Source organism: Chiroxiphia lanceolata, chromosome 1, assembly GCF_009829145.1.
Source record: "Chiroxiphia lanceolata isolate bChiLan1 chromosome 1, bChiLan1.pri, whole genome shotgun sequence".
NCBI classification, from domain to species: Eukaryota; Metazoa; Chordata; class Aves; order Passeriformes; family Pipridae; genus Chiroxiphia; species Chiroxiphia lanceolata.
Window position 1 is genome coordinate 145,670,342 of NC_045637.1, and position 23,166 is coordinate 145,693,507.

Below are 23,166 nucleotides of genomic sequence, written 5' to 3' on the forward strand. Positions count from 1 at the left end.
CTCCCACCCTTCATTCCCATTTTTTTATTATTATTTTCGTCTTGTGTTACCTTCTTTCCTTCTCTCCCTTATCCCTGCTATTCCTGCTGCTATAGCCTCACAGGCTGGGGAAGCTGGCCGAGCAGGTAGGGGATTTTCATGTTCCCTCAATACCCACCTATCAGCTTCCAACAGTGGGACAGACTAGAAATTGAGTCTGGAGATTTGGGGATTTTCAGATCCTTCTATGAAATTATAAATAAGTCCAGTACAGCTTTCTCTGGATGCAGGTTTCATCAAATATTATCTGTCCATTGTAACTATTTCATTCACACTGAAAATAATAAATACCATAGTGATTGTCTTTGATTTTCAAACTTGACTGTTTCCATTATTTTACAAATCAATTCAGGTTTAGTTTCATTTTTAAAGATAACCAACTTTTCCTTGGTTTTGTTTTTTTCTTTTTAACATTGCATATATTTCAAATAAGCTCTCCACTCAGCACTAGTCTGTTACACTGCTGAGTTTACTAGTAGACTGAAACTCGTGTCGTTAATAGCTAGAGAGGATATTGTATCTTGTATTGTGTATAACAAGCTAAAGAGGCTAACATGCATGTGCAGCTCTATTACTCTTGTTTTCCTCTGGTGGTGGGTCATAATCAGTACCTGTACAGTAAGTATCAGTTGGTAGTGGTAACTCTTTTCCCCTTTAGATACAAAAATTAGCTATTTGTGGATGTCTGTTGTGATTTTTGGTGCTCAAAAATTGTGAAACTATCAACCAGCATTGCAGAAATGTAAAATTTAGTCCTAGATATTCCTAATGTGAAGAATTATACTCTACGTTATGTCCCAAATAGGACAGAAATCACGAGGAGTTGATGTTGCCTGCTATTTAAAGTAGTAAACATCTAAATAACTGATAAAGGAATTTGTGCACCTGAAGTTCACCAGGGTTAGGTTAATTCCTCTACTGAAAAGAAAATTTCCAAGTTCCAGTGTTCCAAAATGGAGTTGTGCTTTTCTTCTAGCTTTCTACTTAGCAGTAGTATGAGGTTTGCAGCAGAGAAAAGAGCCCTAGCCTGGAGCATTGAGAATTCACATGATGTTCAGTGGTGATGAGTTTGAAGTTTTGGATAAGGGCATATCATAGCAGGCTACAAAACTGCAGAAAAGCTGTGGGTGGAAAGGCCTAAAGACTGTATCATCTCTGCATGGAAGGAAACTAAAATTAGTCTGCCGCTTTTCAAGTAACTAAATATTGTGACATAAAGCAAGGGTTTAAATTATGCAGTGGAAGACTGAAAAGGAACAGAATAATTGCTTGCAGACCTTCAGTCCAGATTGGTTCATGTCATGCGTGCTACCTTTACTATCTTTAGCTTCAAGTATATTCTCTGTTGCATGTATGGAAGACTTTCAGTAAACCATGCTTCACATTCCTGACCACGTGCTTCTGCCATTAAACTGTGTCTCCTCAGCAATTTCCGCCTTCCTTTATATGGCAAAATGTGTTTAACATGTTTTGTATGTATCCATGTGCTGATTACTTGGCCTTTTTGTAGCAAATAAAACCTATGTTGACATGTGTTGGTTAAGTAGTTTGACTGCTTGATGTTTTCCTGACCCCCAAGGTAACATGTACCTGATGGTAGGTATGTTTTCCAGTGCTTGTTCTGATTCTGTAAAGCTGAGCTTTGATTGATGAATTACTTAAATATAACTTGTCATTTGATTAGCATAATTAGCACTGGAATTAACGTTTGGGTATCTGGGGGGGTAAAACTCTTTTCTCCTCCCAGCCTTCAGGTTCTGATTAGCTGATGTTGTTGTTTACAGGGAACATCTGGACCAGATCCCACCACAGTGTATGTTGATATGAGGGCACTGAGGCATGACAGGTCGGAACCACCTTTTTCTTTTTCTCTAATACGCACAATTAACAGACTTTCTAACAAGAAAACTACTTACAGCACACCTCAAAGACCCTGGAAACTTTTGTAATTCTCATTTTGTTCTAACTCCCACCAGCGAGCAGACATAGACATTCTGTGATTCTAGGATTCTGTATTAGTTGGTTGGTTAATTTTACCATTGATAAAACCGAAGCATATGACATCACCACTGCAATGACTAATAGGATTCCCTGCCTTTATTGCCATCAGGATTTCATGACACTTGTATTCAGGTAGTGGACCCCAGCCAGTCCATAGAAATTGAAGTTCTGTTGGGCCTCTTAGCTTCACAGAGGTGTTTCTCCTGGGTTGGCAGCTGTTAGACAGGGAGGAGGCCACGGGGGGGTTTGCTGCAATTCTTAATGCTGTTGGACTATGAGGGGATGGATTATTGGCTTCAGCTGCTGTGAGCAACCACATTCTGTATCTGTGGGCATTTTCCAGTTTAGTGTTAGATCTGTACACAAGAAGTGAGGACTTAGCAACTGGAGGGAAACTTGAGATTTCACGTGTAACTTTAAAAACTACCCATGCACATGTGTTTCAGTTTTCCAGTTATCTGGTCAAAATGATAGCAGGAGTCTTTATAAAACTGTAACAAAAGAAAAAGTTTTCTATGAACTCTGGAAAAGGAGAACATTTAGTTAACAGTCCTGGTTCCCTTAAAAAAAATCATTATCCAAATAGGGCTTTTTTTCTGTTGTTTTTCTTTCATCCTTCTTAAAAGCTTAACAGAGAATTTGCTCCCCTTAGGTGAACACCAACTTTGGCTGTATCAAAGTGACCCACTCAGCTCACAGAGTGCAAACCTCAGGGCACTGCAGGCCCAAATTACCCCCTGGGTGGTTAAGTCAGATACACATACACATATTTTCTTGTTGCACATTGAGTTTGGCACGTAGAAGAAAGAAGCTGCAAGATACTTGACTCACTGTTTCTTTATTCCTTTTGCACACAATGTTATCAATAAAAACACTTATGTTTGATCTATCCTTTGGAATTACAACTATCTGCATAACCCAGCCCCAGAAACTTGGTGTTCCTGGAGCAGCAACTGCAGTGCTGTGGAGAGACAGTTTGTGGTAATACTCAACCCAGAAGAAAAAAAGGCCTTTTCTATAGAAAGAGAAAGCAACATTTACAATTAGTAAAAATAATATATAATAAAAATAAGTGTATATATAGAAGAATTAAGATTTACTTTTTATAAAAGTTGCATAAACCATGGGTATAGTATTTCCCTGCCTTAATATGTCATTGAGAAGTAGGCATCATTATCGAAATCAGACTTTGCAGTATCTTAATTTATACTTAGTGACAAGTTCTACAGAACATAAAAGATGATCTTTAGAGTTGGTTCTCATATTGTGGTAATGTAGATTTTAATTTGATGGATTAAAGCTGTGCCTCATTTACCCAATCCTGTGGAATTTAGAATTAGATTCATGGGTCATAAATTAGGGAAGAAAACAACTTTATTTGACAAAGTCTCTTCACACTTGCTACTTCTAACCATTTTAGTAGAACTGAATGTCCCTAGTACTAAACAATAACTGAAAGATTGCTGTACATCACTGTGAGACCGTGTACTAACAACCCACTGAGTCTTTGCAGGCCAGTCAGTCCCCCAACAATATGAAAAATTTACACTGTGCACTTAATGTGGGAAAATGTTTTTCATCATTTATATTTTAGAGTAGGTTTTCCAAAATTTGAAAAAGACTGAACGTAATTTTTTTTTCTTGGCATGATAACACTTTCTAGTTGCTTCAAAAACCAGCTGCAGTTCATCTCTGAAATGATTCAAATACTATTCACATCTATAAAAATAATAATCAATTTTAATACAACTATTTCAAGCTCATCCGGTAATGATGTATTCGCGTACTTCACAGCTTAGGAAAATGTCATTTTTTTATAGGAGTTTAGGTCAAAATACCTGTGCTATGTAGAGTCTGTGTGGAGATCTAGGGGTGGTTGGTCAACCAAATGAGACAGTTCCTCCCAGCTCTCACTGGATTTGCATGATTTGCTTCCTAGATGAGGATGGAGTTTTTCAAATACCTTTTTGTGTGTCTCTGTGTGGTTTTGAGCTACCAGCCCATTGGTTTAGCTGCTGGGACTCTGACCATAGTACTGGGCTCACCTGGAAGTTCAGGAAACTTGTACCAAGGGGTGCAACCACTTGGTCAGTGGCTGGCATCGGTTCTGATACTGGAAAAATGCTTGACTGCCTGACTGTGAGCATCTAATGCAGTTCTAGATGCTACAGCTACTCCAGCAGGGTCTCCCATGGAGCTCACATTGTATTTGCTAGCCTTAATGAGATGTCCCAGGCACCCTGTGCTGTCTCAAATGGCATTAGGATACCTTTTTTTTGGAAATTGAGTAGCATCCTAAAAGCAAGAATATACAGCTCTGGCTTGCTCTTGGTGGCAGGTCATCAGTTTTGTTATACATCTTACTGATTTTCAGGCATCTTACTGATTTTCTAAAAGCCAGTGTGTCCTCAGGATGGCCAAGAAAGAGTGAGCAAAGACAGGCAAGTCCCTCGTGGGCTTTTAATAAAAAACAGGAGAAGACTCCTGAGTTATCCACCAAGTGGGTGATATGCCTCTGCACTGCAGTGAAGTGCAGTTTAGAGAGGTTAACTCAAGTCCAAAAAGCAAAGTAGTGGATTAATGCTTCCTGGTGCATGATCTGGGATCTGCAGGGAGGGCAGAGGCAGCAGAACTCCAGGCATGAGCATCCTGTCAGGTCATTGCTGCATTTCTCTGCCTCTGGGAAAACAATTTTATTCCCATTTCACCACAAAAGAGAAAAATGAATAGAATAAATATATACATATTCTTGTCCTGCTATCTAAAGTGCTGGTTTTCAGATCATTCCATCGTCATTTTGGGCCAGTCATGTTCTCCTCAGAAAGCTTTTCAAGTGGTTAGGTGTAAGATACCTAAATATGCTAAAAGCTGAGAAGTGCTTGGAAGATAAAAGAGAGAGAGAGAAAGCCTTTTCTCATCATACCAAAACACCCTATACTTAGAAGTTGTTGGCTTTGTTAGCATTTGAAGCCTTGTGTACCAGTAAAGATGTTCATTTAAAGCCCAAACATCCCTCTTATCAAGATTGTTCTAAAACAATATGTACATATGTTTATAAAATTAAAAATATCCAGCAAAAATATGTATATATGATATTAGTAGAAACATTTCATAGCCTCCTCATCCTTAACAGTGGATTAGTTCTTGGTAGAAAAATTATTTAATGGCAAAACAAACCAATTCATCAAACTGAGAATAGACCTCATGTGATTCCAAAATATTTTTTTCTTTCACAGGGCAAAAACATTTTTAATTGTCCTGCAGCAGGTCAGACGGGATTTTCAAGTGTTTCAACGTATTTGCGAATATCCTAAACCATATTTTCTTTTAGAATCATTCAAAGATGTTTTCAAAATGTTGCTGTTTTAATCTGCTAATTTAGATTTTGAAATTATCTTGAAACTAAACTGGTATGAATAAGGAATAAAATAGGATGAAAATCATTGAAATATTTTGACTGTTTTGAATTTTTTTCTCTGATTTTTGACATTGGCATTTCTTTTCCTGTGTATCTGTATCTTTCATATTTTAAATGTTGTATGGAGGATTTCCTGAGAAATTTTAAATAGTGAGCTGAAGGATCCATATGGTGATGGCTGAGGGAGATCATTGATCTTCTCCTAAAGTTTCAATTCCATGCAAATCCTGTAAAGATAAACATCTGCTTGCATCCTAATATTCTCCTCTGTAGCAAAATCTTATCCATAAAGAAAAAAAAAAGAATATGAAAACCACCATTCTGCCCTAAATGGAGCAAGAAGAAATCTACTTAGATATCAGAGTTTATTTTAAAAGGACAGGAAAAGTACAGGGTGTATTTCTGTTCAAGTTATTAATTTTTGAGTCTCGCTGTTATTCAATGTATGCCTTGTGATATCTATATTCTCTCATTTAAATACTCCCACTCCATCATTAGAACAATTATTTTAACCTGATCACCCTCTCTATTTATTAAATAAGCAGTCTGTGGAGCTGCACAAATAGGTGTCTTCTCATGTGGTCACTGACATTTTCTTGGAGTGATGCAAACTAGTCTATCTCTTTAAAAAGAAGTGACCTCGTATATATTGAAGTCATTAGCAGACTTGATTTCTTAGGAAGTCATTTGTACATTGTGCTAAACCTAATATTTTATTTTGGATTTTGGGGGTATTCAGAGACCTCTGAATGTCCTTCAGTGTCTTCCTGAGAAAGGTGATTTCAGAGGATGGAAATTCTGAATCTCATTCCCCAAAAAAAGAGGGAACACTTGTAGTGTTTCAAAGATATGAGAAAACAGTTACTTAGGATTTATTTTTATAGATTGCTTATACACTGAGCCCAGACTCAAATCCAGGCTCTGTCAAAAGAAATCAGTTAAGGCTTTGGCTTCATTTTAATATATTCCAGCATTTCAGACTTCATGCAGGAGCAGAAAAATAGCCTTTTATTCTGGCTGTCAGTTGTTTATCCTTCTCCTCTGTATTTTACTGAAACTTTCATGTTGTGTATACATTGTTTTGGGTAATACCAAGCAACAAAGCCACAGGAGCTTTTTTATTTTATTCTCAAACACTTCTATTCCATCTACCTTGAAAAATACTCTTATTACAGGGTTACCAGACAGAAAACTACTTAGCTAAATTGTTGGCTAAGCTGTAGCCACAGCAGTGCTCTGTAGCACAGTCACGGCGTGGAGGAGAACCATTTTATAGTCACATAGTAGGGAAAAAAGTTGGGGGGGAGGTGTGTCAGAAGGAGACATGCTGATGGAAGTGACAGTAAAATAGTTAGCTTCTGTGAAACTTTAATTGATTAATCATACTTGAAAGCCAATGGTTGCAAAAGAGGAACTTTGAAGAGTGTTCCCTTGATGCTGGAGAGCAGGGCTTTTCCAGCTCCTTTCCAGCCTACAAAACCCAGTTACAGCTTAAAGAAAATCTCAGTCCTCAATTATTCACTGTGTGGGGTCCAAAGGGGTAGTTAAAATCTATTATTACACTCTTTTGACACCCAGCCACCTTTTCCCTTGCACAGAAATTGGGTAGGGAAAAGGCATAGAGTATTTTGAGATGTAAAGTGCTACATACCTGGTAAACTGTTCAAAACATAGACACCCCCTGGTACCAGCCTCAGAATGCTTTGCAATAAGCTTGTTTTGCAAATGGAATTGTCAAGTAGTACCTCCAACACCACCATTCTGGCCATTTTGAGCTTCAAAGATCTTCTCATATGGGTGGCTCCAATTCGAAGTTTCACACATCACTCCTGCTTTTTTTAGGATTGTCTGTTGCTTTACCTGTTTGGGGGTTTTCTGTTATTTGTAGAAACAGTTTTTTTCATAAAAAAGGGAAAAGACTTCACCCCTATGAAGTCAATAGAAGTAACTGAGTTAGAGGAGGAGGACCTGAGGTCTTTAAAATAAAACCTGAGTCCCTCAAAGATATAAGTATGGTAAGAAATGATGCAGTTTGGTTTTGAGGAGTCTGTAGAAATGCCTGGCTTTTGCACAGTTTACCATTAAATTGCTGAATCTCATTTGAGAGTTTAGGCTGTTTGTCATGGTGTTGGCAAAACCCTCCTTCATGTTTTTGCTCAGAAGATGCAACCTTTGCCTTTTAGCAGCATTGGGGTTTTTTTTCTGCCGTGCAAACACTGCTATCTCAAAAATCCCCTTGGCACTGTTTCGGGTCTATGGGAAACAAATCTCTCAGAAAGAAAAGTTAATTTGGGCTGATAAGCATCATATGAACACTTCTAATTCTGACTTGTAGGAGAAGTCCTGGTCTACCTAGAATGGAAGAAGGGTTCTCTCTTGCTGTTCCTGAGTGTACTGGGGAACAAACTAAGAGACTTGTTCAATGTCTATGTACTGAATAGTGAGTTACTAGGAATAAAGCTGATGACCTGGAAAACTGAAGAGGAGCAAATACTTTTAAGAAATTGCAGTGTTTCCACATAAGAATTGAATTATAACAAAATTTGTAAATGTATCTATTTAAAGAGCTTTGAGAGATGCTTCGTTTTTCCGGGCATAACACAGCTTCTGTTGCAGGGCAGGAGAAAGGCAGAAACATCCAATAACTATGGGGGTGGGAACCCTACAAAGTAATTGGTTTGCTTTCTAAGGCAAGATTACTAGCTATTGAAGTATTTCCTCCCTTGAAGCAGGTCTGTTTCTTCCTTGATAAAGTCATCTTCAAGGGATAAGTATTTTATGACTTTAGTGGAACAGGACAATAGGAGTTGGCTCTAAATACGGTTTTTGAGAGAGGATGTGGTTTAGCATACTTTAACTAGAAATCAAGAAATTCCAGTTATATTTCCCTGGAGGGCTTAGGGGAAAGAGAATACTGTTATGTGTACCAAGTAAGACAAAGACAAAGGAAAAACGAAAAGCTGCAGCTTTCCAGGAAAGTAGGTGAACTGCAGTTGAACATTTGTGTTGTCTGCAAGTGCCATTTACATGTCATTCTTCAAGTACAAGAACTAAATGGAAAATGTTTCCATTGTCCTTTGTTTTTCCAAACCAGTTTTTAACTTCCCAATAACTTTACTGAAATAATTAAATTTCAGTAAATTATTAGGAATTTTGCTGTTTATTAAATTTCTATCTCATTAAAATACACCAACATATTTATTCCTTAAGAGTGTCTGACACCGTTAAAAAAAAAGAATTTCCCATTTCTGGGTGTACTGGGCTTCTTTGGTGTTGCAGGTTACTCTTTTAGTTATGCTTCTCATGGAATCTGGGAACTGATAAAACAATCTGACTGCTCACATTTCTGAGAAAGATTTATTAAAAAGTCTTCCTTTTTTGTTCCCTACAAGCCATACTTCTTTCTTTCACTCTCCCAGAGTTTGCCATGAGTCTAACTGCACAGCTACAGGAGTGTCTTAATAACATGGAATTTCCATTCTTCCATTTTCTTTACAAAAAAATGTATTATGTATTTGATTTTTACAGATAATGTATTCTGAAACATAATCTGTTTTCTCTCACTTTGGTATATACTGCTAATGGAACACTAAACAGGGACTCTTTAAAAATGCCAAAAGTGATCAGCATAGGGTACATTTACGTTTTCAGTAGAGGAGGAAAAAATGCTGCTTCCCATACTGCTGCCTTAGAGTGTATTTCACAAGGCATCTGCTTTGGAAGGAAAAATACTTAATGAATATATGTAAAATTTGGAACAAGCCTTCATAGCTTCTGCAGGCCTAGAGACAGATTGTAGTGTGCTGTGAGGTGGAGCTGCTTAAGTGCTCTCCATTCGTCTTTCCTTTCCTCTCTTCTCTTGCCAGCCTTTGTAGGAGAACAGGGCTTTTGCCATCTCCCATGCTGTCAGTTTTTTGTGACAAATAATTCAGCAGAGGGTGCTATGATGGTGGTTACCCCTGGGAAATGGGCTCTGTCACTTTTGGGACCCACTCCAGCTTGCTAGCCTCAGGCACTCGTTTGGCTCCTGCTGTCAGAAAAGTCTCTCACTGAAGGAATACTGAATGGTTAGGCTTGGGAAGGAGAGCTCTGAACAGTAAAAGTATCCTTTATTTATGTAAGGGTATGTCACTAACTTGGTTAGAGATGTAATATCCTCTTAAATGGCTCCCTTCAGTAGTCCTTAATATGTTGCCTCAAGCCTCACATAACCTTTTTAGTGTGGCATATACTAGAAGTGTCTGCTTGCAGAGGATGGTTTGCTTAACCAAAGAATCTCGGGAAGCTCAGCCAGCGTTCCCAGCAAGTTTTCTGTGGCAGGACAGTCCCTTTTCAGTGTTTGCAGGTGTACAAGGCACTGCTGCTCGTGGCACTGCTGACCTTTTCTTCAGAGTGCTCATCTGCAGTTTTGATTCAGCTGGAAAAGTAGTTCCATGTTTTGGTGTTCCATGCACAGGAAATGTCCCTGGTTGTTTTTAAATAGAACTTTTTGCAACTTCTTCCCCAAAAATGCATTGTGAGTCAGCTGGTAGTAGGAATTTTTGAGATTGTACAAGATAAGAGGACAGGTTAAAGAAAAATTATTTGATTTCGGAAGTTCCACCTTTGATTACATTGTGTGAATGTAGAATATGAATATTTCATTGGCAAAGCTAAAATAATTTCCATAATTTGTTAACAACAAATAATCTAATTCCATTAGTTGAGGGTATTTTCATATCCCAAATTCATTTTAATGAAAGTTTTCCTTATATGTAGAGACTCTCTCAGTTAGAACTAGGAAGACAAAGGGTTACAAAATAGAAAAGGCATATTGCGTTAAACAGAATTGTCAGATCACAACTGTGATTATGAAAAGTGCTGCAAAAACAATTAGTGATAAACACCATGTCCTGAGAGGTTTGTAATCTGAATAAAAAGATAACAGCTAGAGCAGCAATTAGGCTTGGTTTTGCAAATGTGAACCTGAAGCACAGAGAAAGGTGATGCTGTGCCAATGGGGCTCAGGAGGTGCAAGGCAGGAGACCAAATTCTTCAGAGCCCTAGTCCACTGTGTTCTCTTGAAATAGTTGTGTATTGTGCTTTGCACAATGTGCAAAGTTAATTTAAGCAAATTTAATGTGTGATGAAAGCTGAACATTTTAAAGTACTTCAAGGTTGAAAACAGACATAACCATGACTTACTTTTTTTACATATTCCTATAGTCTTTTATGATAAAATTGCTATTGCCTCTTTTAATCTGTGAAGCTTTGAGTATTCCCTTCCTGAACCAGAGTTCCTGCCTCGTTTTGATCCCTTTGCAGCTTTCTGAACTGTCTTAAATAGTTGTGTAACCTTTCCTGCAGCTTTGTTCAGTCATCTGAAGGATTGGAAGCTATTTTCTTTTGACCTCAGGGAATTTGGCACATGAAGTGTAATTTAGGTTTATAGTGAAGTATTCCTAACATTAAAGGAAGTGATTTAGTGCTAATTCTTGTTGATTATCAAATTAACAGGATTAAAATATGTCCTAGACATACAGAAGATTTAATGGTTGTTCATTTCGTTGGTTGAAGTTTGCCTCAATCCAGAAGTCCCTTTTCAATCTCGGTTGTGTTTATCCGTTATCTGAATTTATCATGTGATGTGAGAAAAACTGCTCTGAGGAAATCAGGATGATGCAGGGAAACTTCTTCATTATCTAGATTTCCCCTTCACCCTGCGTGTTCAGCTGTGCAATTTTCCTATTTTTCTGGTCTGGTTATTTGAACTGTGTATGTCAATTTGGAAGGCAGAGCTTATGTTCTTTGATCCATATTTCCATTTTTTGGTACAATGAGCTAATTGACTTAATTCTGGAACAGTTTATGTAGAAACATTTAGTTCTTTGAGTAAAGAGAAAATGCACTGAAAGCCTTGAGAGTCAAAGAGCCCTGATCCCAGTCCAGGATCCCAGTGTTACCTACAGTGCCCATCCTTCTAACCACAGAAAATGAGAGCAGACTGCATCAGCCCATTCCCACCATCAGTCTTACCCAGGCACCATCTCAGCACTGGGAAGCAATATATGTCTGAAAGGTGTTGTTGATGGCAATAGTTCTTAGTCATTTGAACCAGAACTGGGAAGTCACTCTGGATAGAGCAACATAAAGGATCTCTGGCATTAAATGCCTTGCAATTAGATTTTGGTTACAATTTCTAGTGAATTAGGTGTTGTCTTTTTTTCACCAAAAAGACCATTGTGTTGAATTCAGAAGAATCAGTTTTGACGGATCTTTTTCAGCTAATTGAAAAGCTGAAGGAAATTTTCCTTCAGCTTAAGGAAAATTTAGAATTCTCAGAGTGATCAAAACCCATTATTGTAACTTTTGAGGTTTTGTTCGTGATGGTGGCTAAAGCATTTTCAGTTTGAAGAGTTAATTAACTTAATTTCAAAACAAAAATCTTGAAACATTAAACATAAATAACTTTTTTTCAACCTGCCACATTTTTTTCAGATTCCATTTACAACTTCTGTGTATATTTAACTTTTTCTGTTCCAGTTTAATGCACAAAAATTTTCAAACCATGGATTTCTTTCAGGATAAGAAAATATCCACTTTTCCTCCACAAGCTTAACTTCTAATGTAAGATGACAATCACAGGAAAACTTGAGAAGTAAGCCTGGAATGAAGCCAGAGACCACTGGCTGTTGCTTTCCACCACAGAAAGACTATGGGCAAGGAGAGGACTTACATACCCTGTATTTTCCATCTATATATTAGGTTATATGTTCATCACATCCTACCTGGTTTCCTCTAGGCTTTGTTTTCAAGAGTGGCAGCATCCCCAAACAGCCACTGAAAGAAATCAGATTGCAAAATAGCTGGTAGTAAAGAAACCGAAAAGTTGGACTTCCAAGCTGACATGACTGCAAAGTGACATGGTATGAAAACAGACTGCTCCAGAGAGGAGGAGGGGTCAGTGGGGTAGGCAGAGAAATACGAGCTGGAGAGGATGGAAGTGCTCCAGTGCCCAAGCCCAGTGGACAGAAGATGCTGGCACATGGGCAGGGAGAAGGAGAGCAGTTACCATAGCTCAGCTTTGAGGGAATGGCTATAAAGGAAAGAAAAAAGTTCAAGATGTGGAGTTTGGCCAAGTGTTAGGGTAAAAGTCAATCTCTTCAGCTGAGATATATTGAAAAAGAAAGGGCACACTGGGAAGAGCTCTTTTGAATTGGATGTGGAGAGGTAGAAAGAAATAACAAGAGGAAGCTGAGACTGGTTCATGCCAAGCATTGCAAAGTGAAAAAGGTTCCTGGATTGGAAATAAATTCAGCTGAAAAATAAGCTCTGAAGGGACGTGGAAGAAGCCCCATCATTTGAAATACTGTAACAGGAGCAGACAAAGCACTCAAAAGTGCACTGCAGGGAGCAGTCTTTTTTTGGCAGAGAGCAAGACTTGGATGACCTCATAGCTTCTTTCCATCTCTATTAGAATCACAGATTCCAAAGTCTTTCTCAGAGCCACAGCACAACCGGCTTTGAAGGATTGCCCAGTTTTGGCACTGTAGTGTTGGTTGGTACCACTCCACACACGCCAGCCCCTGCAGATTCCCAAAGCAATATTTAATAGCTCTGCTGGCAAATTCTCTGATTAGTGTGAAGTACTAGCAAGCTGTGCAGTATATTTTGGAGAGTTTTCGTCACCAAAATGGACCAGATCTAAAAAGGAGCATAAACAAAATTTGCAGTTTTGTATAAGATAGTTGGGCAGAAAGACCTTGTTACTCTATTTCAAGAGCCCTTTGCTGCACAGTGATTACAGTACCCAGTTAGTTATAGCTGTCCAGTTTTTGTTCTGAAGTCAGATTTCATTCCTACTTTTCTATAGTAGGTGTTTGGTTTAAAGATGAAATCTGTTCAATATATTAAATTGTAGCAAGAAAAGAAGTTTGGCATATACTGGTGGTGTAGCTGTATTCCCTATTAAAACCTGGTAGCCAGACTTTGAAACATAGGCAGCTTTCTCAACTGTACAGATCTCTTTTTAAGAAAAAGTTCTTAAGGACCAGTGGAAAAGAATTATGAAAAATATACTCTCCTATACTATTCTGTGTAAATATTACAGATTCATTGCATGTCATCACTGCTTATGGCTTTGCAACAGTGAAACAATTCTTAATCATCTTCTCTCTCTCCCCTTCAATCATACATTTTGGTGGGAGAGAAACCCCATGTCTGCCCTAGATTGGGTCTCTCATTTATGTTTTCCCTCTCAGCTTGGCTGCAAACCACCAGAAGGTGCAAAAGTATCTCTCACACCCAAAGGCAGCACGTTTTCTCCCATCCACTTGGTTTTCAGGCTCTTTGCCCAGTCTGGCTCTACTGCCACGTTCTCCTCTGCCCTTCCCAGCAAGACTTGAAGGCAGCAGAAAGCAGTGGGAAGGCTTTGTACTCAATTCGTAAGAGGTTGTTTTCACTCCTAACAAAGAATGGCTGGAGCACTGCAGAGAAACAGGACTTGCCCTTTCTGGACCTCTGCTGCCTGGGAGCACGTTATGATTATTTGTGAATTTGGAGAGGATTTGCTAACATTGTCCTAAGGAGACTGTAAGGAGCTGTAATTCAAAGGGGTTCTTATTAGGGGTCTGACGGGCCCTGTATTCTGCATTTTTAGTTTGCCTACCAGACCAATTCTTAATCATCAAACCAGCCTTGATAGTGACGCTGTTCACTTAGAAGGGAAGCAAAGAAGTTCTCAAGTGTGTCTACTGTCTGTGTTTGTTAGTGGAAAAGTGGAAATCTCTTGGGAAAGAGTGGGAACAATTGAATTATTTTATGCTGAGACACAGTAAAACTAATTTTAAAAATTATTGCCTAATAGCCATAATTTATTCACAGTGTCTAATCCCAGTAGATTTAATAAGACTATTACAGATTTAAAATTAAGTATGCAGATAAAAGCTGGTAGCATCAGAATGTCATGTCTAACTTATATTTTTTTGAAATCTCTTTGTGGCAAAATATCTTTTATTAGTTTGGATTTTTTAGAGGTTTAACAGCATGTTCCCAAATGGATTGTGAGCTTAGCAGAAACTTTTTTAAAAGGAATCCAATGGAGTGCTAACAGGGCCCTTGCAGAAAACCTCCAGGAAATGCCGTTTCTATATTTAGTGCACTGCCGTGAGAACTCTGTAGGGATTTGAGGTGGTGAGCAAAGAGTGGGAGAGGTTTAACAGAGCTGGAAACTGAGAAATTGCACCTTCTGGATCATCATGTGCTAAAAAATCAGACAAGGCTAAATGAAATAGGTGGAGAAAGAAACTAGAAGAATATGATGGCGATAATAAGAACAAGATGAGAAGCACAGATGCTGAAAGCAAAGAGGAGGTTGTCAGATTTATGACTGTTGATTCATTTCCAGTACTCAACTCCATTGACTATTGAATGTATCACTTTATTATATGTGATTTTTGCTAGGCCTGGAGTTCAGCAACACTTCACGGAGGCAATGTCTTAATGATGGGAAGGGAACAAAGGCCAGCAGTCTCTCTGGGCAGCTGGACGGTTCTGACATACAGTTTTCCTGCCCCAGAGGTTTTTTTGCTACTGTTATCCAAATAGAATTGTCTTTAAATGTATCTTAAATTATATAAAGTAGTTCCTGACCTTGGTTACACCATCCCTCTTAACAGTGCTTATGGCTGAGGTTTATTAAATTGTCTTTTTTTTAAGATCATCTCCATTTGACAAATGTTCATAAATAATAGGTAAGATAACTGCCTGTTAAAGGAGGTACCAAGTGGATAAGATGACGACTAGTTCTTCCAAGAATAGCTACCTCTCTGCAAATATCTATTGCAAGATAGAGATATCAGTTGTTTGGAAAAACTCAGTTCAAGGCATTTTCTGTTTCTACACCAATATGGATTTTACAGAGCAAAGAAATATGTAGGCATTAGTAACAACTGGTTTTTGAAATATTTCATGTCACTTCAATATACAGAGAGTTATTTTTACAACCTTTGCTGAATACTCCTAAATCCCTATGGTATGGCTACCAGTTGAACAGCAAAACAAGCGTGGCTGATGTAGATTACCATTAATTTAACTTTACACACACACCTTCTAGTGAAGCTCCTGTGAGCTGGGTTTCTGCTGCCCTGTATCTGTGTCCCTGGATGAACAGATGGATGGTGTAGCTTCACAGCTTTTGCTGTGAATCCAGTGGGGACTCTAGTGCTCTTCAGCTGGTGGGAGGCTCAGCAGAAAATGTTGTAGAAAACACAGGCATTTGTGCACACCTGTAGCACAACAGAGATTTCAGAGAGTAAAAAGAGGACAGTGTAAAACAAGGACAATGTAGCATTAAAGGTAACACACAGAAGTGGCAATTAGTGCTTCAGGCTCTGTCTGGGAGTTTTGTGGCTGTTGAACAAATGTTGGACAGTGGTTCCTGTTACACACCTTGCAGGTCAGGCTGCAGCTGCCTAATTGTGCCTGCTCCAGGAAGTGCCCCTTGTAGGGCACTTTACATCCTTTTCATCTCAGAATGACTTGGAAAAACCATCTGAAATTGCTGGGTATTTGGGTTGTATCTTTCTGCTAGTGTGAGGAGCTGTTCACACTGATGTGCAATGTCTCAGGGCTTAGCCCTGCCCCATCTATCAAGGTTGAGAGACTTTCTAGAACTGCAGATAAAACACTATTCACTATTCCTGCCTTGACCTCAACAGTCCTATCTTTTATAGAAGACTCTTGGAGCAAAGAAATAGTGGAAAAAAAAAGGAAAAAAAAAGAAGATCTTTTTCCGTCTTCTTTATGTTGAGGGTCTGAACTTGCCAAAGCTTTCTTCTTCTCCAAAGGGACTTCAAGCTGAGGTCTCTCTGTGTCTCATCCCTCCTTTCCCAAACTAAGCACTGTGGTAGTCTGGCTATAAAAAGACCTCAAAACAGTCCAAAAAAGATCTATCGTGACTGCTCCTAACAGACTGCAGTTTTATGAGCAGCTTAACTGGATCCAGGTCTCCACCCATCTGCTCCCAACTATGTCTTCTTGTCTTCCAATGTTTCATCTTTACCTTTTACAGGGTTGGTTTTTAGGCATCTTGTATTGTTTTTTTCCTTTCTAATATCAGGAACTGAGTGGAGGAGAGCGGTAAGGACAGCTCTTTGGACACCAGTCCAGATTTAGCTTGGTTAAGGGGATTATGAATAATTTTCATGAATGGGAAGTTTAAGGTTTTCGTGGTTGTTAGAACTTCTAAGTTACTTACATAGGATACAGGAATGCCTAGATGTTACCAAATTTTCTTTGCCATCTATTGGCTGAGATCATCAGCTATTTTAGGAGCTGAAAGTCTCTTCCATTCTAACCTGCTGAGTACTTTTCTAAGGTTAAATGAGATATTTCCTTTCAGACCATCATACCACTGAAGGAGAGATGCTATTCCTGTTGCTTTAATGGGAAAATAATTTCTCTAAAGAAGAGAGAGGACCAGAAAGCCACACTCAGAGAAAGGGTCTGACCTCAGCAGTAATAACATTTTTCATTAAATTATTTTTCTTAATATTAAAATGTTTATCAACCACTGTCCATTGAAAACAATGAAAAGATTGCAAATGCAGATTTGAAGCTGAGGCCAGATTATGAGTTATTTTGATATGATTTTGATTTTAACTGTTAGATACTTGTGGAATGTGGTTGCTCACTCAGCTCACATGCTTTTGTGTTTGTGCCCTGGCTTTTATGATGTTCCTTTGGGAAATCAATATTTTAGATCCCTCTTGTCATGAATAAATTTTTGCATGGAATTCCATTTACAAAAGTCTATCAAAACCAAATAAAAGGCACCAACTACATTTGAAGAATTTATTATTTAAGGAAACATTCACACACATCTTTTTTTTTCATTATTTTCCCAGGCATAAATCTTGACTAATATAAAACATTGAGTCTGATTATATTCTACAGGATATAACCTTCATCTCTTCCTGAAAAGCATTAAACTCTGCAACCATTAACCATTCCTTTTAGAAATAAATGTTAATGAAAAGCAAATAAACGCAACTATGTATTATGCATATTATTTTACGTGTATTTTACAGAGTTCGTTTAGTCGAAAGAGGATCTCCACATAGTTTGCCTCTCATGGAGTCTGGAAAAGTAAGTACTGAAAGAGGATTTACATGTACCTTTTATGGTAAATGTTTTCACTAAATATCCATTTCTGTTCATTTTTGCATAAAAGTAGTACTGGAGAAGTATCAGCTCTGCAGATTGATGTCCTTCCTTTACTGTTGAGGTTACAGCACAACGGTGGTAACTTTTGCGTTACTGCCCTCTCAGAATCTGTACCTCCCTCTTTCATGCAAAAATCATTTCCTTCTTTTATGCAAAAAGAAGGTATTTCATCCCCTGCGTCTCACTCTTGAAACAGCCAGCAAATGTGATACTGGTGCAGGCAGTTCTCTCAAGGTAGACCTACCTCCACTAAGAACTGGTTTAGATGACCAATGCTGAACTCATGGGCTGCTGACCACCTGCAGAGGGACTGTCCCTGCTGGTGGCATCACTGTGGGGACAGGGTGAGGACACAGGACCAGCTCTACACAGAGATAGGGGTGCTGCTCTCAGCTCTGCCCCTGGCTGCAGTGCTGGTGACCGAGGTCTACAGCTGAGGAGGAAGAAAAGGTGCCATCGGTGCTGCACTGAGCCCCTGAGGCACTCCCTGCTCATCGATGGCTCTTGATGCTGTGGATGCTCATCTAAAGCTTTCTATACATAGCTCTGCAAACATTAGTAGTCAGAGGATGCTTCCTTTTCTATTTTAAGGTTTTAACATCTATCTCTGTAGTGGTTAAACATCACTTACATGGGATCATTAGCAGGTCATCGTTCTGGAGAGATTGTGTAATGCCTCTGGCTTCTTGTTTCAGGCCAAAGGTTCATGTGGGTAGCACTGGGGGGTTTGTCTGTCCTAATATGTACTCTCAGAGAGACTGGGGCCATTTGGTAGGATTTTTGTATTGTAGGTGAACATTTGATGGAGGACTTTCGCAAAGAGAAGTTTTGTCGCATTTCCCAGATATCTCAGAATTTATTATATCTATGGATTATTTTAGTTTTTTATGTTATAAGTCTACTTTAACTTTTTAAGGATTTCTTCTAGTTTTTAATGAAGGTTCTTTGGGGACAAAGAGTCAGAATATGATTGCATAAGCCAGTACCTGCTTTCTTACTACCTCATGTTTTCTTTCAATAGATCCTCCCAGGAGTACGTATCATTATTGCTAATCCAGAAACAAAGGGACCCTTAGGAGATTCTCATCTTGGTGAGGTGAGTGATGAGAACTTGAACTTTTTATGCTCTGAACTAAATTGCAGAGATAAAGCTATTGTCATGCATGCTAATGATTTCCTATAATACATCTTATCAAATGCCCAGTTAAGAAAATAGTGAATTCTACTGATCTTTATAGTATATAAAGTGTGGAGCATAATATTTGTATCATTATTTAAAATTGCTAGTAACATACTTACTAAATGCTAATAATAGCTTAAGTTAAAAAAATGAAAAGAAAATCTGCTTTTGCTAACTGCATTTTATACTTGATGCTCTGCTAATTCTGATGGAAACTTACATGAAAAGTAAGTTTATTGATTAGTCTAATTTCAGCTAGATGGTTTTCTAGTGCTATTCTCTATAATCATTGTGCTTCACTGCACTGAAATACTCCCATTAACTGAGTTTAGCAAGGCTATATGTTTTTCAAATTTATTTTATTTTTCTACAGTAAGGAAAAAATGTTGTTTTCAAGCAGTTAAAAATCTGGTTAACAAAATGAAGAATGTGTTTAGTCATAATTAAAACTACAATCTAATTTGAGTGTTTCTGTAAGATTTCATTAATTTGAAATCGTAAAAATTTCCATGACGCCTTGAGTTCAATGAAATGAACCTTTCCCTGTAGGTCCCTGGCTTTCACCTTTTAAAATAATCTGTCTGTCTGTGTTCATGGAGGATGCTCTGCTGGAGTAAATACACTGAACCAGGAGGGGGGAACTATAGAAAGAGCACTGTGGTCTATAGGCATTTATAGTATTTTCTAACTATAATTAAAAGTATTTGCATCAAGAATTTTCAATAATGTTTCATTCTTGAAAGCTACTTTAATTAATACCAGTATAATTGCTTTTAACTTAGATATGGGTTCACAGCACTCACAACGCCAGTGGGTATTTTACCATCTATGGAGATGAATCTTTGCAATCAGATCATTTTAATTCGAGACTCAGCTTTGGAGACACACAGACTATTTGGGCTAGAACTGGCTATCTGGGGTTCTTGAGAAGAACAGAACTCACAGATGCAAATGGAGGTAAGAGCTTTCCCGTCATCCAGGTCTGTGCAAATAATCTGGATTATTTTGAGGCTGACACCACATCTCTGCACCTGTGGTACCTGACATGTTCAATCTGTGAAACTCGTAGAACTTCAAAAAAGCCTTAGTTAAAATAATCAGAAAATAAAAGAGAGGGTGAGATTTCCCTGCTGAAACAGTTGCTTTTCCTTTGCTCCCCCTCAGGTGCTATAAATCCCCTCCACCAATGACATTTTGGCACTGTTAATGTGTCCAGTGCTTCAGCTTGAGAAATATGAAAGGCAGCTGAAACTGCCATCATTTGCTCTGTCAGTTGTGTCCGCAGGAATGCATTTGTGCAGGTAGAAAAAGCCTGGTGGGAGTCTGAGCCCTGTCCCTCCTGTGACCACCACCTCCTCTAATAATTCCTCTGTCATAAAGCTATTCACAGAAGGTGTCCATTTCTCAGATTTTCCTGTCTTTAAACCGGCGGGCTGGTTACTGAAATGTAACACAAGCAGTAGCCTGCAGGAGAAGCTGTGGGGTGTGTGGGTTTCTGTCAGGAAGGTACAGTATTTTCTTACTTGTTTTAATGAGATTCCTTGTCTTGTGTAGTCATGTGAGTGAACCAGTGCTGCCAGGTACACCAAGTCTGCGCTTGGGAAAATATTACTTTTTCATAATTTTTGGGAAGCACAAGCCACGAGCAGAGGTGGCTGAGCTGGCCAGTTGGGGCTGTTGGCTAGGTAGGGTTCCTAGCCATACTGTTAGGATGAAATCTGTCCTTTCTCTTTCAAAAAAACAGAGAGAAATAAGGAACCTATTGTCTATTTAGAGCACCTTAAAAAAAGAATGAGTCTGTTCTACATCCACGTGGGAGAAAAACAGGAATTAATGCCACTGTCTTTGAATAAAAATTTCCACCTTTGACTTCTTCCAATGGGAATAGTATTTCTGCCTTCCTTCCTTTCTTCTGTTTTTTGTTCTGCATTGCACCTCAGTAATGGAAAATGCTCATTAGTTCTGAAATCACATTGGAGTTTCAGAAATTCAAGGATAACTTATCTTATACTTATTTAACTTATTTCTTAATGTGAACATTTTTGTAATTTAATGTACTGGAGAATAGAATCATTGACTTTTTTTTTCCTTTACAACCAGAACGCCATGATGCACTTTATGTTGTGGGTGCATTAGATGAAGCCATGGAATTACGAGGGATGAGGTACCATCCGATCGATATTGAAACCTCTGTAATTAGAGCACACAAGAGCATCACGGAATGGTAAGGATTATATAACACCAAGGCCCTTACAAAAAGCTGAAATATCTATAACATCTGGGGTTTTTCCTTGGATATTGCAATTGATCCAGGAAATAGCCTGTCGGGATGGTCACAGGATTTATAACCCAGCTGCAAATGTATCCTTAGGGTGGAAACTTTTCACAAACAGATTTAATCAGAAAGGACTGTTTTCTGCTAAGTTCATTCAGTATGATTCTTTTTTGGGGGTTTTTTTGTGGTTTTAAATACAAGTGAAGGGATAAACTTTTAATTGGAGAGAGACAAACAGATCTCAGTTAGGTCAGTAGCTGTTTCTTGGAGTTTGAGATGTACATTCCAAGCAGGAAAAGCAAACTGATAAGAATTGAAACCTTAGGAGTGTTGTTACTGAAAGGAGTAAGCAAGCGAACATTTCAAATAAATGAACACACTAATAAACTTTATTAGTGAACACACTGTTATTTTTGAATTGGTTATTAATAAATGCAGCAGTGATCAAATCAAGGTCACAATGGAAATTGAAGCAGTAAATCAATGAGTTAATAATGATGTTGTCTTAATCAATGTATCATCCTCGGATGTACACAGAATGTAATCATTTTTCGAGGCCAACATGAGAACAAATTGCTTTTCATTATTCTTGCATCAGGAGACTGAGTCAGGTAGTTGTTTTGTTTTGACACAACCTCAGCTCAGTTATTCAACTTTCAACCAAAATGAACCTGTCGCAAGAGCTGCAGCAATTTAGTGAATATAAGACATGACTCTCCACTTTTCTTTTCAGTCCTGGCTGCAGAGGTGTGGCCTGGAGCAGGAAGCTTAATAATGAATGAAGCACAGCAACTGAACTGGTTTCTTCAGTAAAACACTTTGCTTTTTTCTTAGAAGTCTGTTAAAATTAATGCAGTTAGTGCCTTGGCTGACTGTTACTGAGATTTTGCCTTATTATTTCCTCCCTAGAGCATCTTCAGTGGTGGTTCAGTTGTGTGCCAACCACCCATTCATTACACAGGGAGCCAGATTCCGTGCCCTTATATAGACCAGTGTGAACATTTTAAGAATGTCATTAAATTGCCCTTGAAAATGCATCAGATCAGTATCAGCAGCGGATGGAAAGTTTTCACATCAAGCTGTTTAAGGACTGCCTTATTATAAGATGGCCACAGATTCATAAATTGATGTGTTCAGCGGTAATTATTTGTCAGAAGTTTGCATCCCCTCAAATTATGAGCTCATGGGCAGTGAACAAAGTAGCCATATCACACTGCAGAAATGCCATTGTGGGTTTCAGTACCCAAAAATGCTTAAATTATGTTCCTGTTTTCACGACTAGTGAGAGCACTTTCGTGGTCGTTTTCGTTCCACAATCTCAGAAATCCTGAGTGGGATAGCAGCAACTAAAAAAGGGCTGGGGGTAAGCTGGTATGACCAGAGAAAAGGCCTCTGAATTTCTGCAAGGATGTAGAAGTACATGGAAATAATTCTCAGTGCCTTAACTTTTCCCAGTAGTTGAGTGGTAATGTACAAGGCACATGAGCAAGAATTCAGAAAGCGCTCTGTACTATTGCTACCCTTTGCCCAAAGATCAATATTTAAAGTTTTCAGGGTTGTTTTTTTCCTCATAAAGAGATTGCATGAGTTAGATGTGTTTCTGATGAGATCCCTGCCAAAAAGGGACACACAATAGTTCACAGTGACAACATCTGGTCTTCTCACAGTTCCCAGCCTCTTCCTAACCAATGGTCTGCCTAACAGGTCTCTCAAGCCAACATCGTGGAATTTTCATTCATAGTCCTTGTCCTGACTGTCCTTGACTTTTCTCATATAACTTCTCTTTCACCTTCTCTTGTCTTTGTGAAACATCCCTTGACAAAATAATAGCCAGCTAAATCTTTCTTTTTATATATAATTGGTATATACCTTTCTGTGGACAGGGACACTGAGTCTCTCTTCTTGTTAGAGGCCATTGTTGTTTCGGTTACAATGACCCATTAAGGATTTAACTGCATCAATTCCTGTTGCAAACAAAGGGTACTGGGTATGTCCAGTTGATAGATTGTAAAAACAGCCTCCAAGAAACACATGCTCATTTTGTAACAG

The 23,166-nt window shown here is 38.5% G+C and overlaps 1 protein-coding gene across 5 annotated transcripts in view; it reads left to right on the top strand.

Annotated features, from left to right (window-relative positions):
* Positions 1–23,166, top strand: part of DIP2C (disco interacting protein 2 homolog C) — a 309,433-nt gene that overhangs the window by 280,026 nt on the left and 6,241 nt on the right. For 3 of the 5 annotated variants that reach the window (XM_032685205.1, XM_032685183.1, XM_032685189.1), the window contains 6 exons: positions 96–125; positions 1,824–1,885; positions 17,527–17,584; positions 18,684–18,758; positions 19,625–19,799; positions 20,943–21,066. In XM_032685205.1, the coding sequence (XP_032541096.1) occupies positions 96–125; positions 1,824–1,885; positions 17,527–17,584; positions 18,684–18,758; positions 19,625–19,799; positions 20,943–21,066 (524 nt within the window). The remainder of the gene's footprint in view (positions 1–95; positions 126–1,823; positions 1,886–17,526; positions 17,585–18,683; positions 18,759–19,624; positions 19,800–20,942; positions 21,067–23,166) is intronic. The other 2 variants (XM_032685196.1, XM_032685213.1) reach the window with 1 other exon arrangement.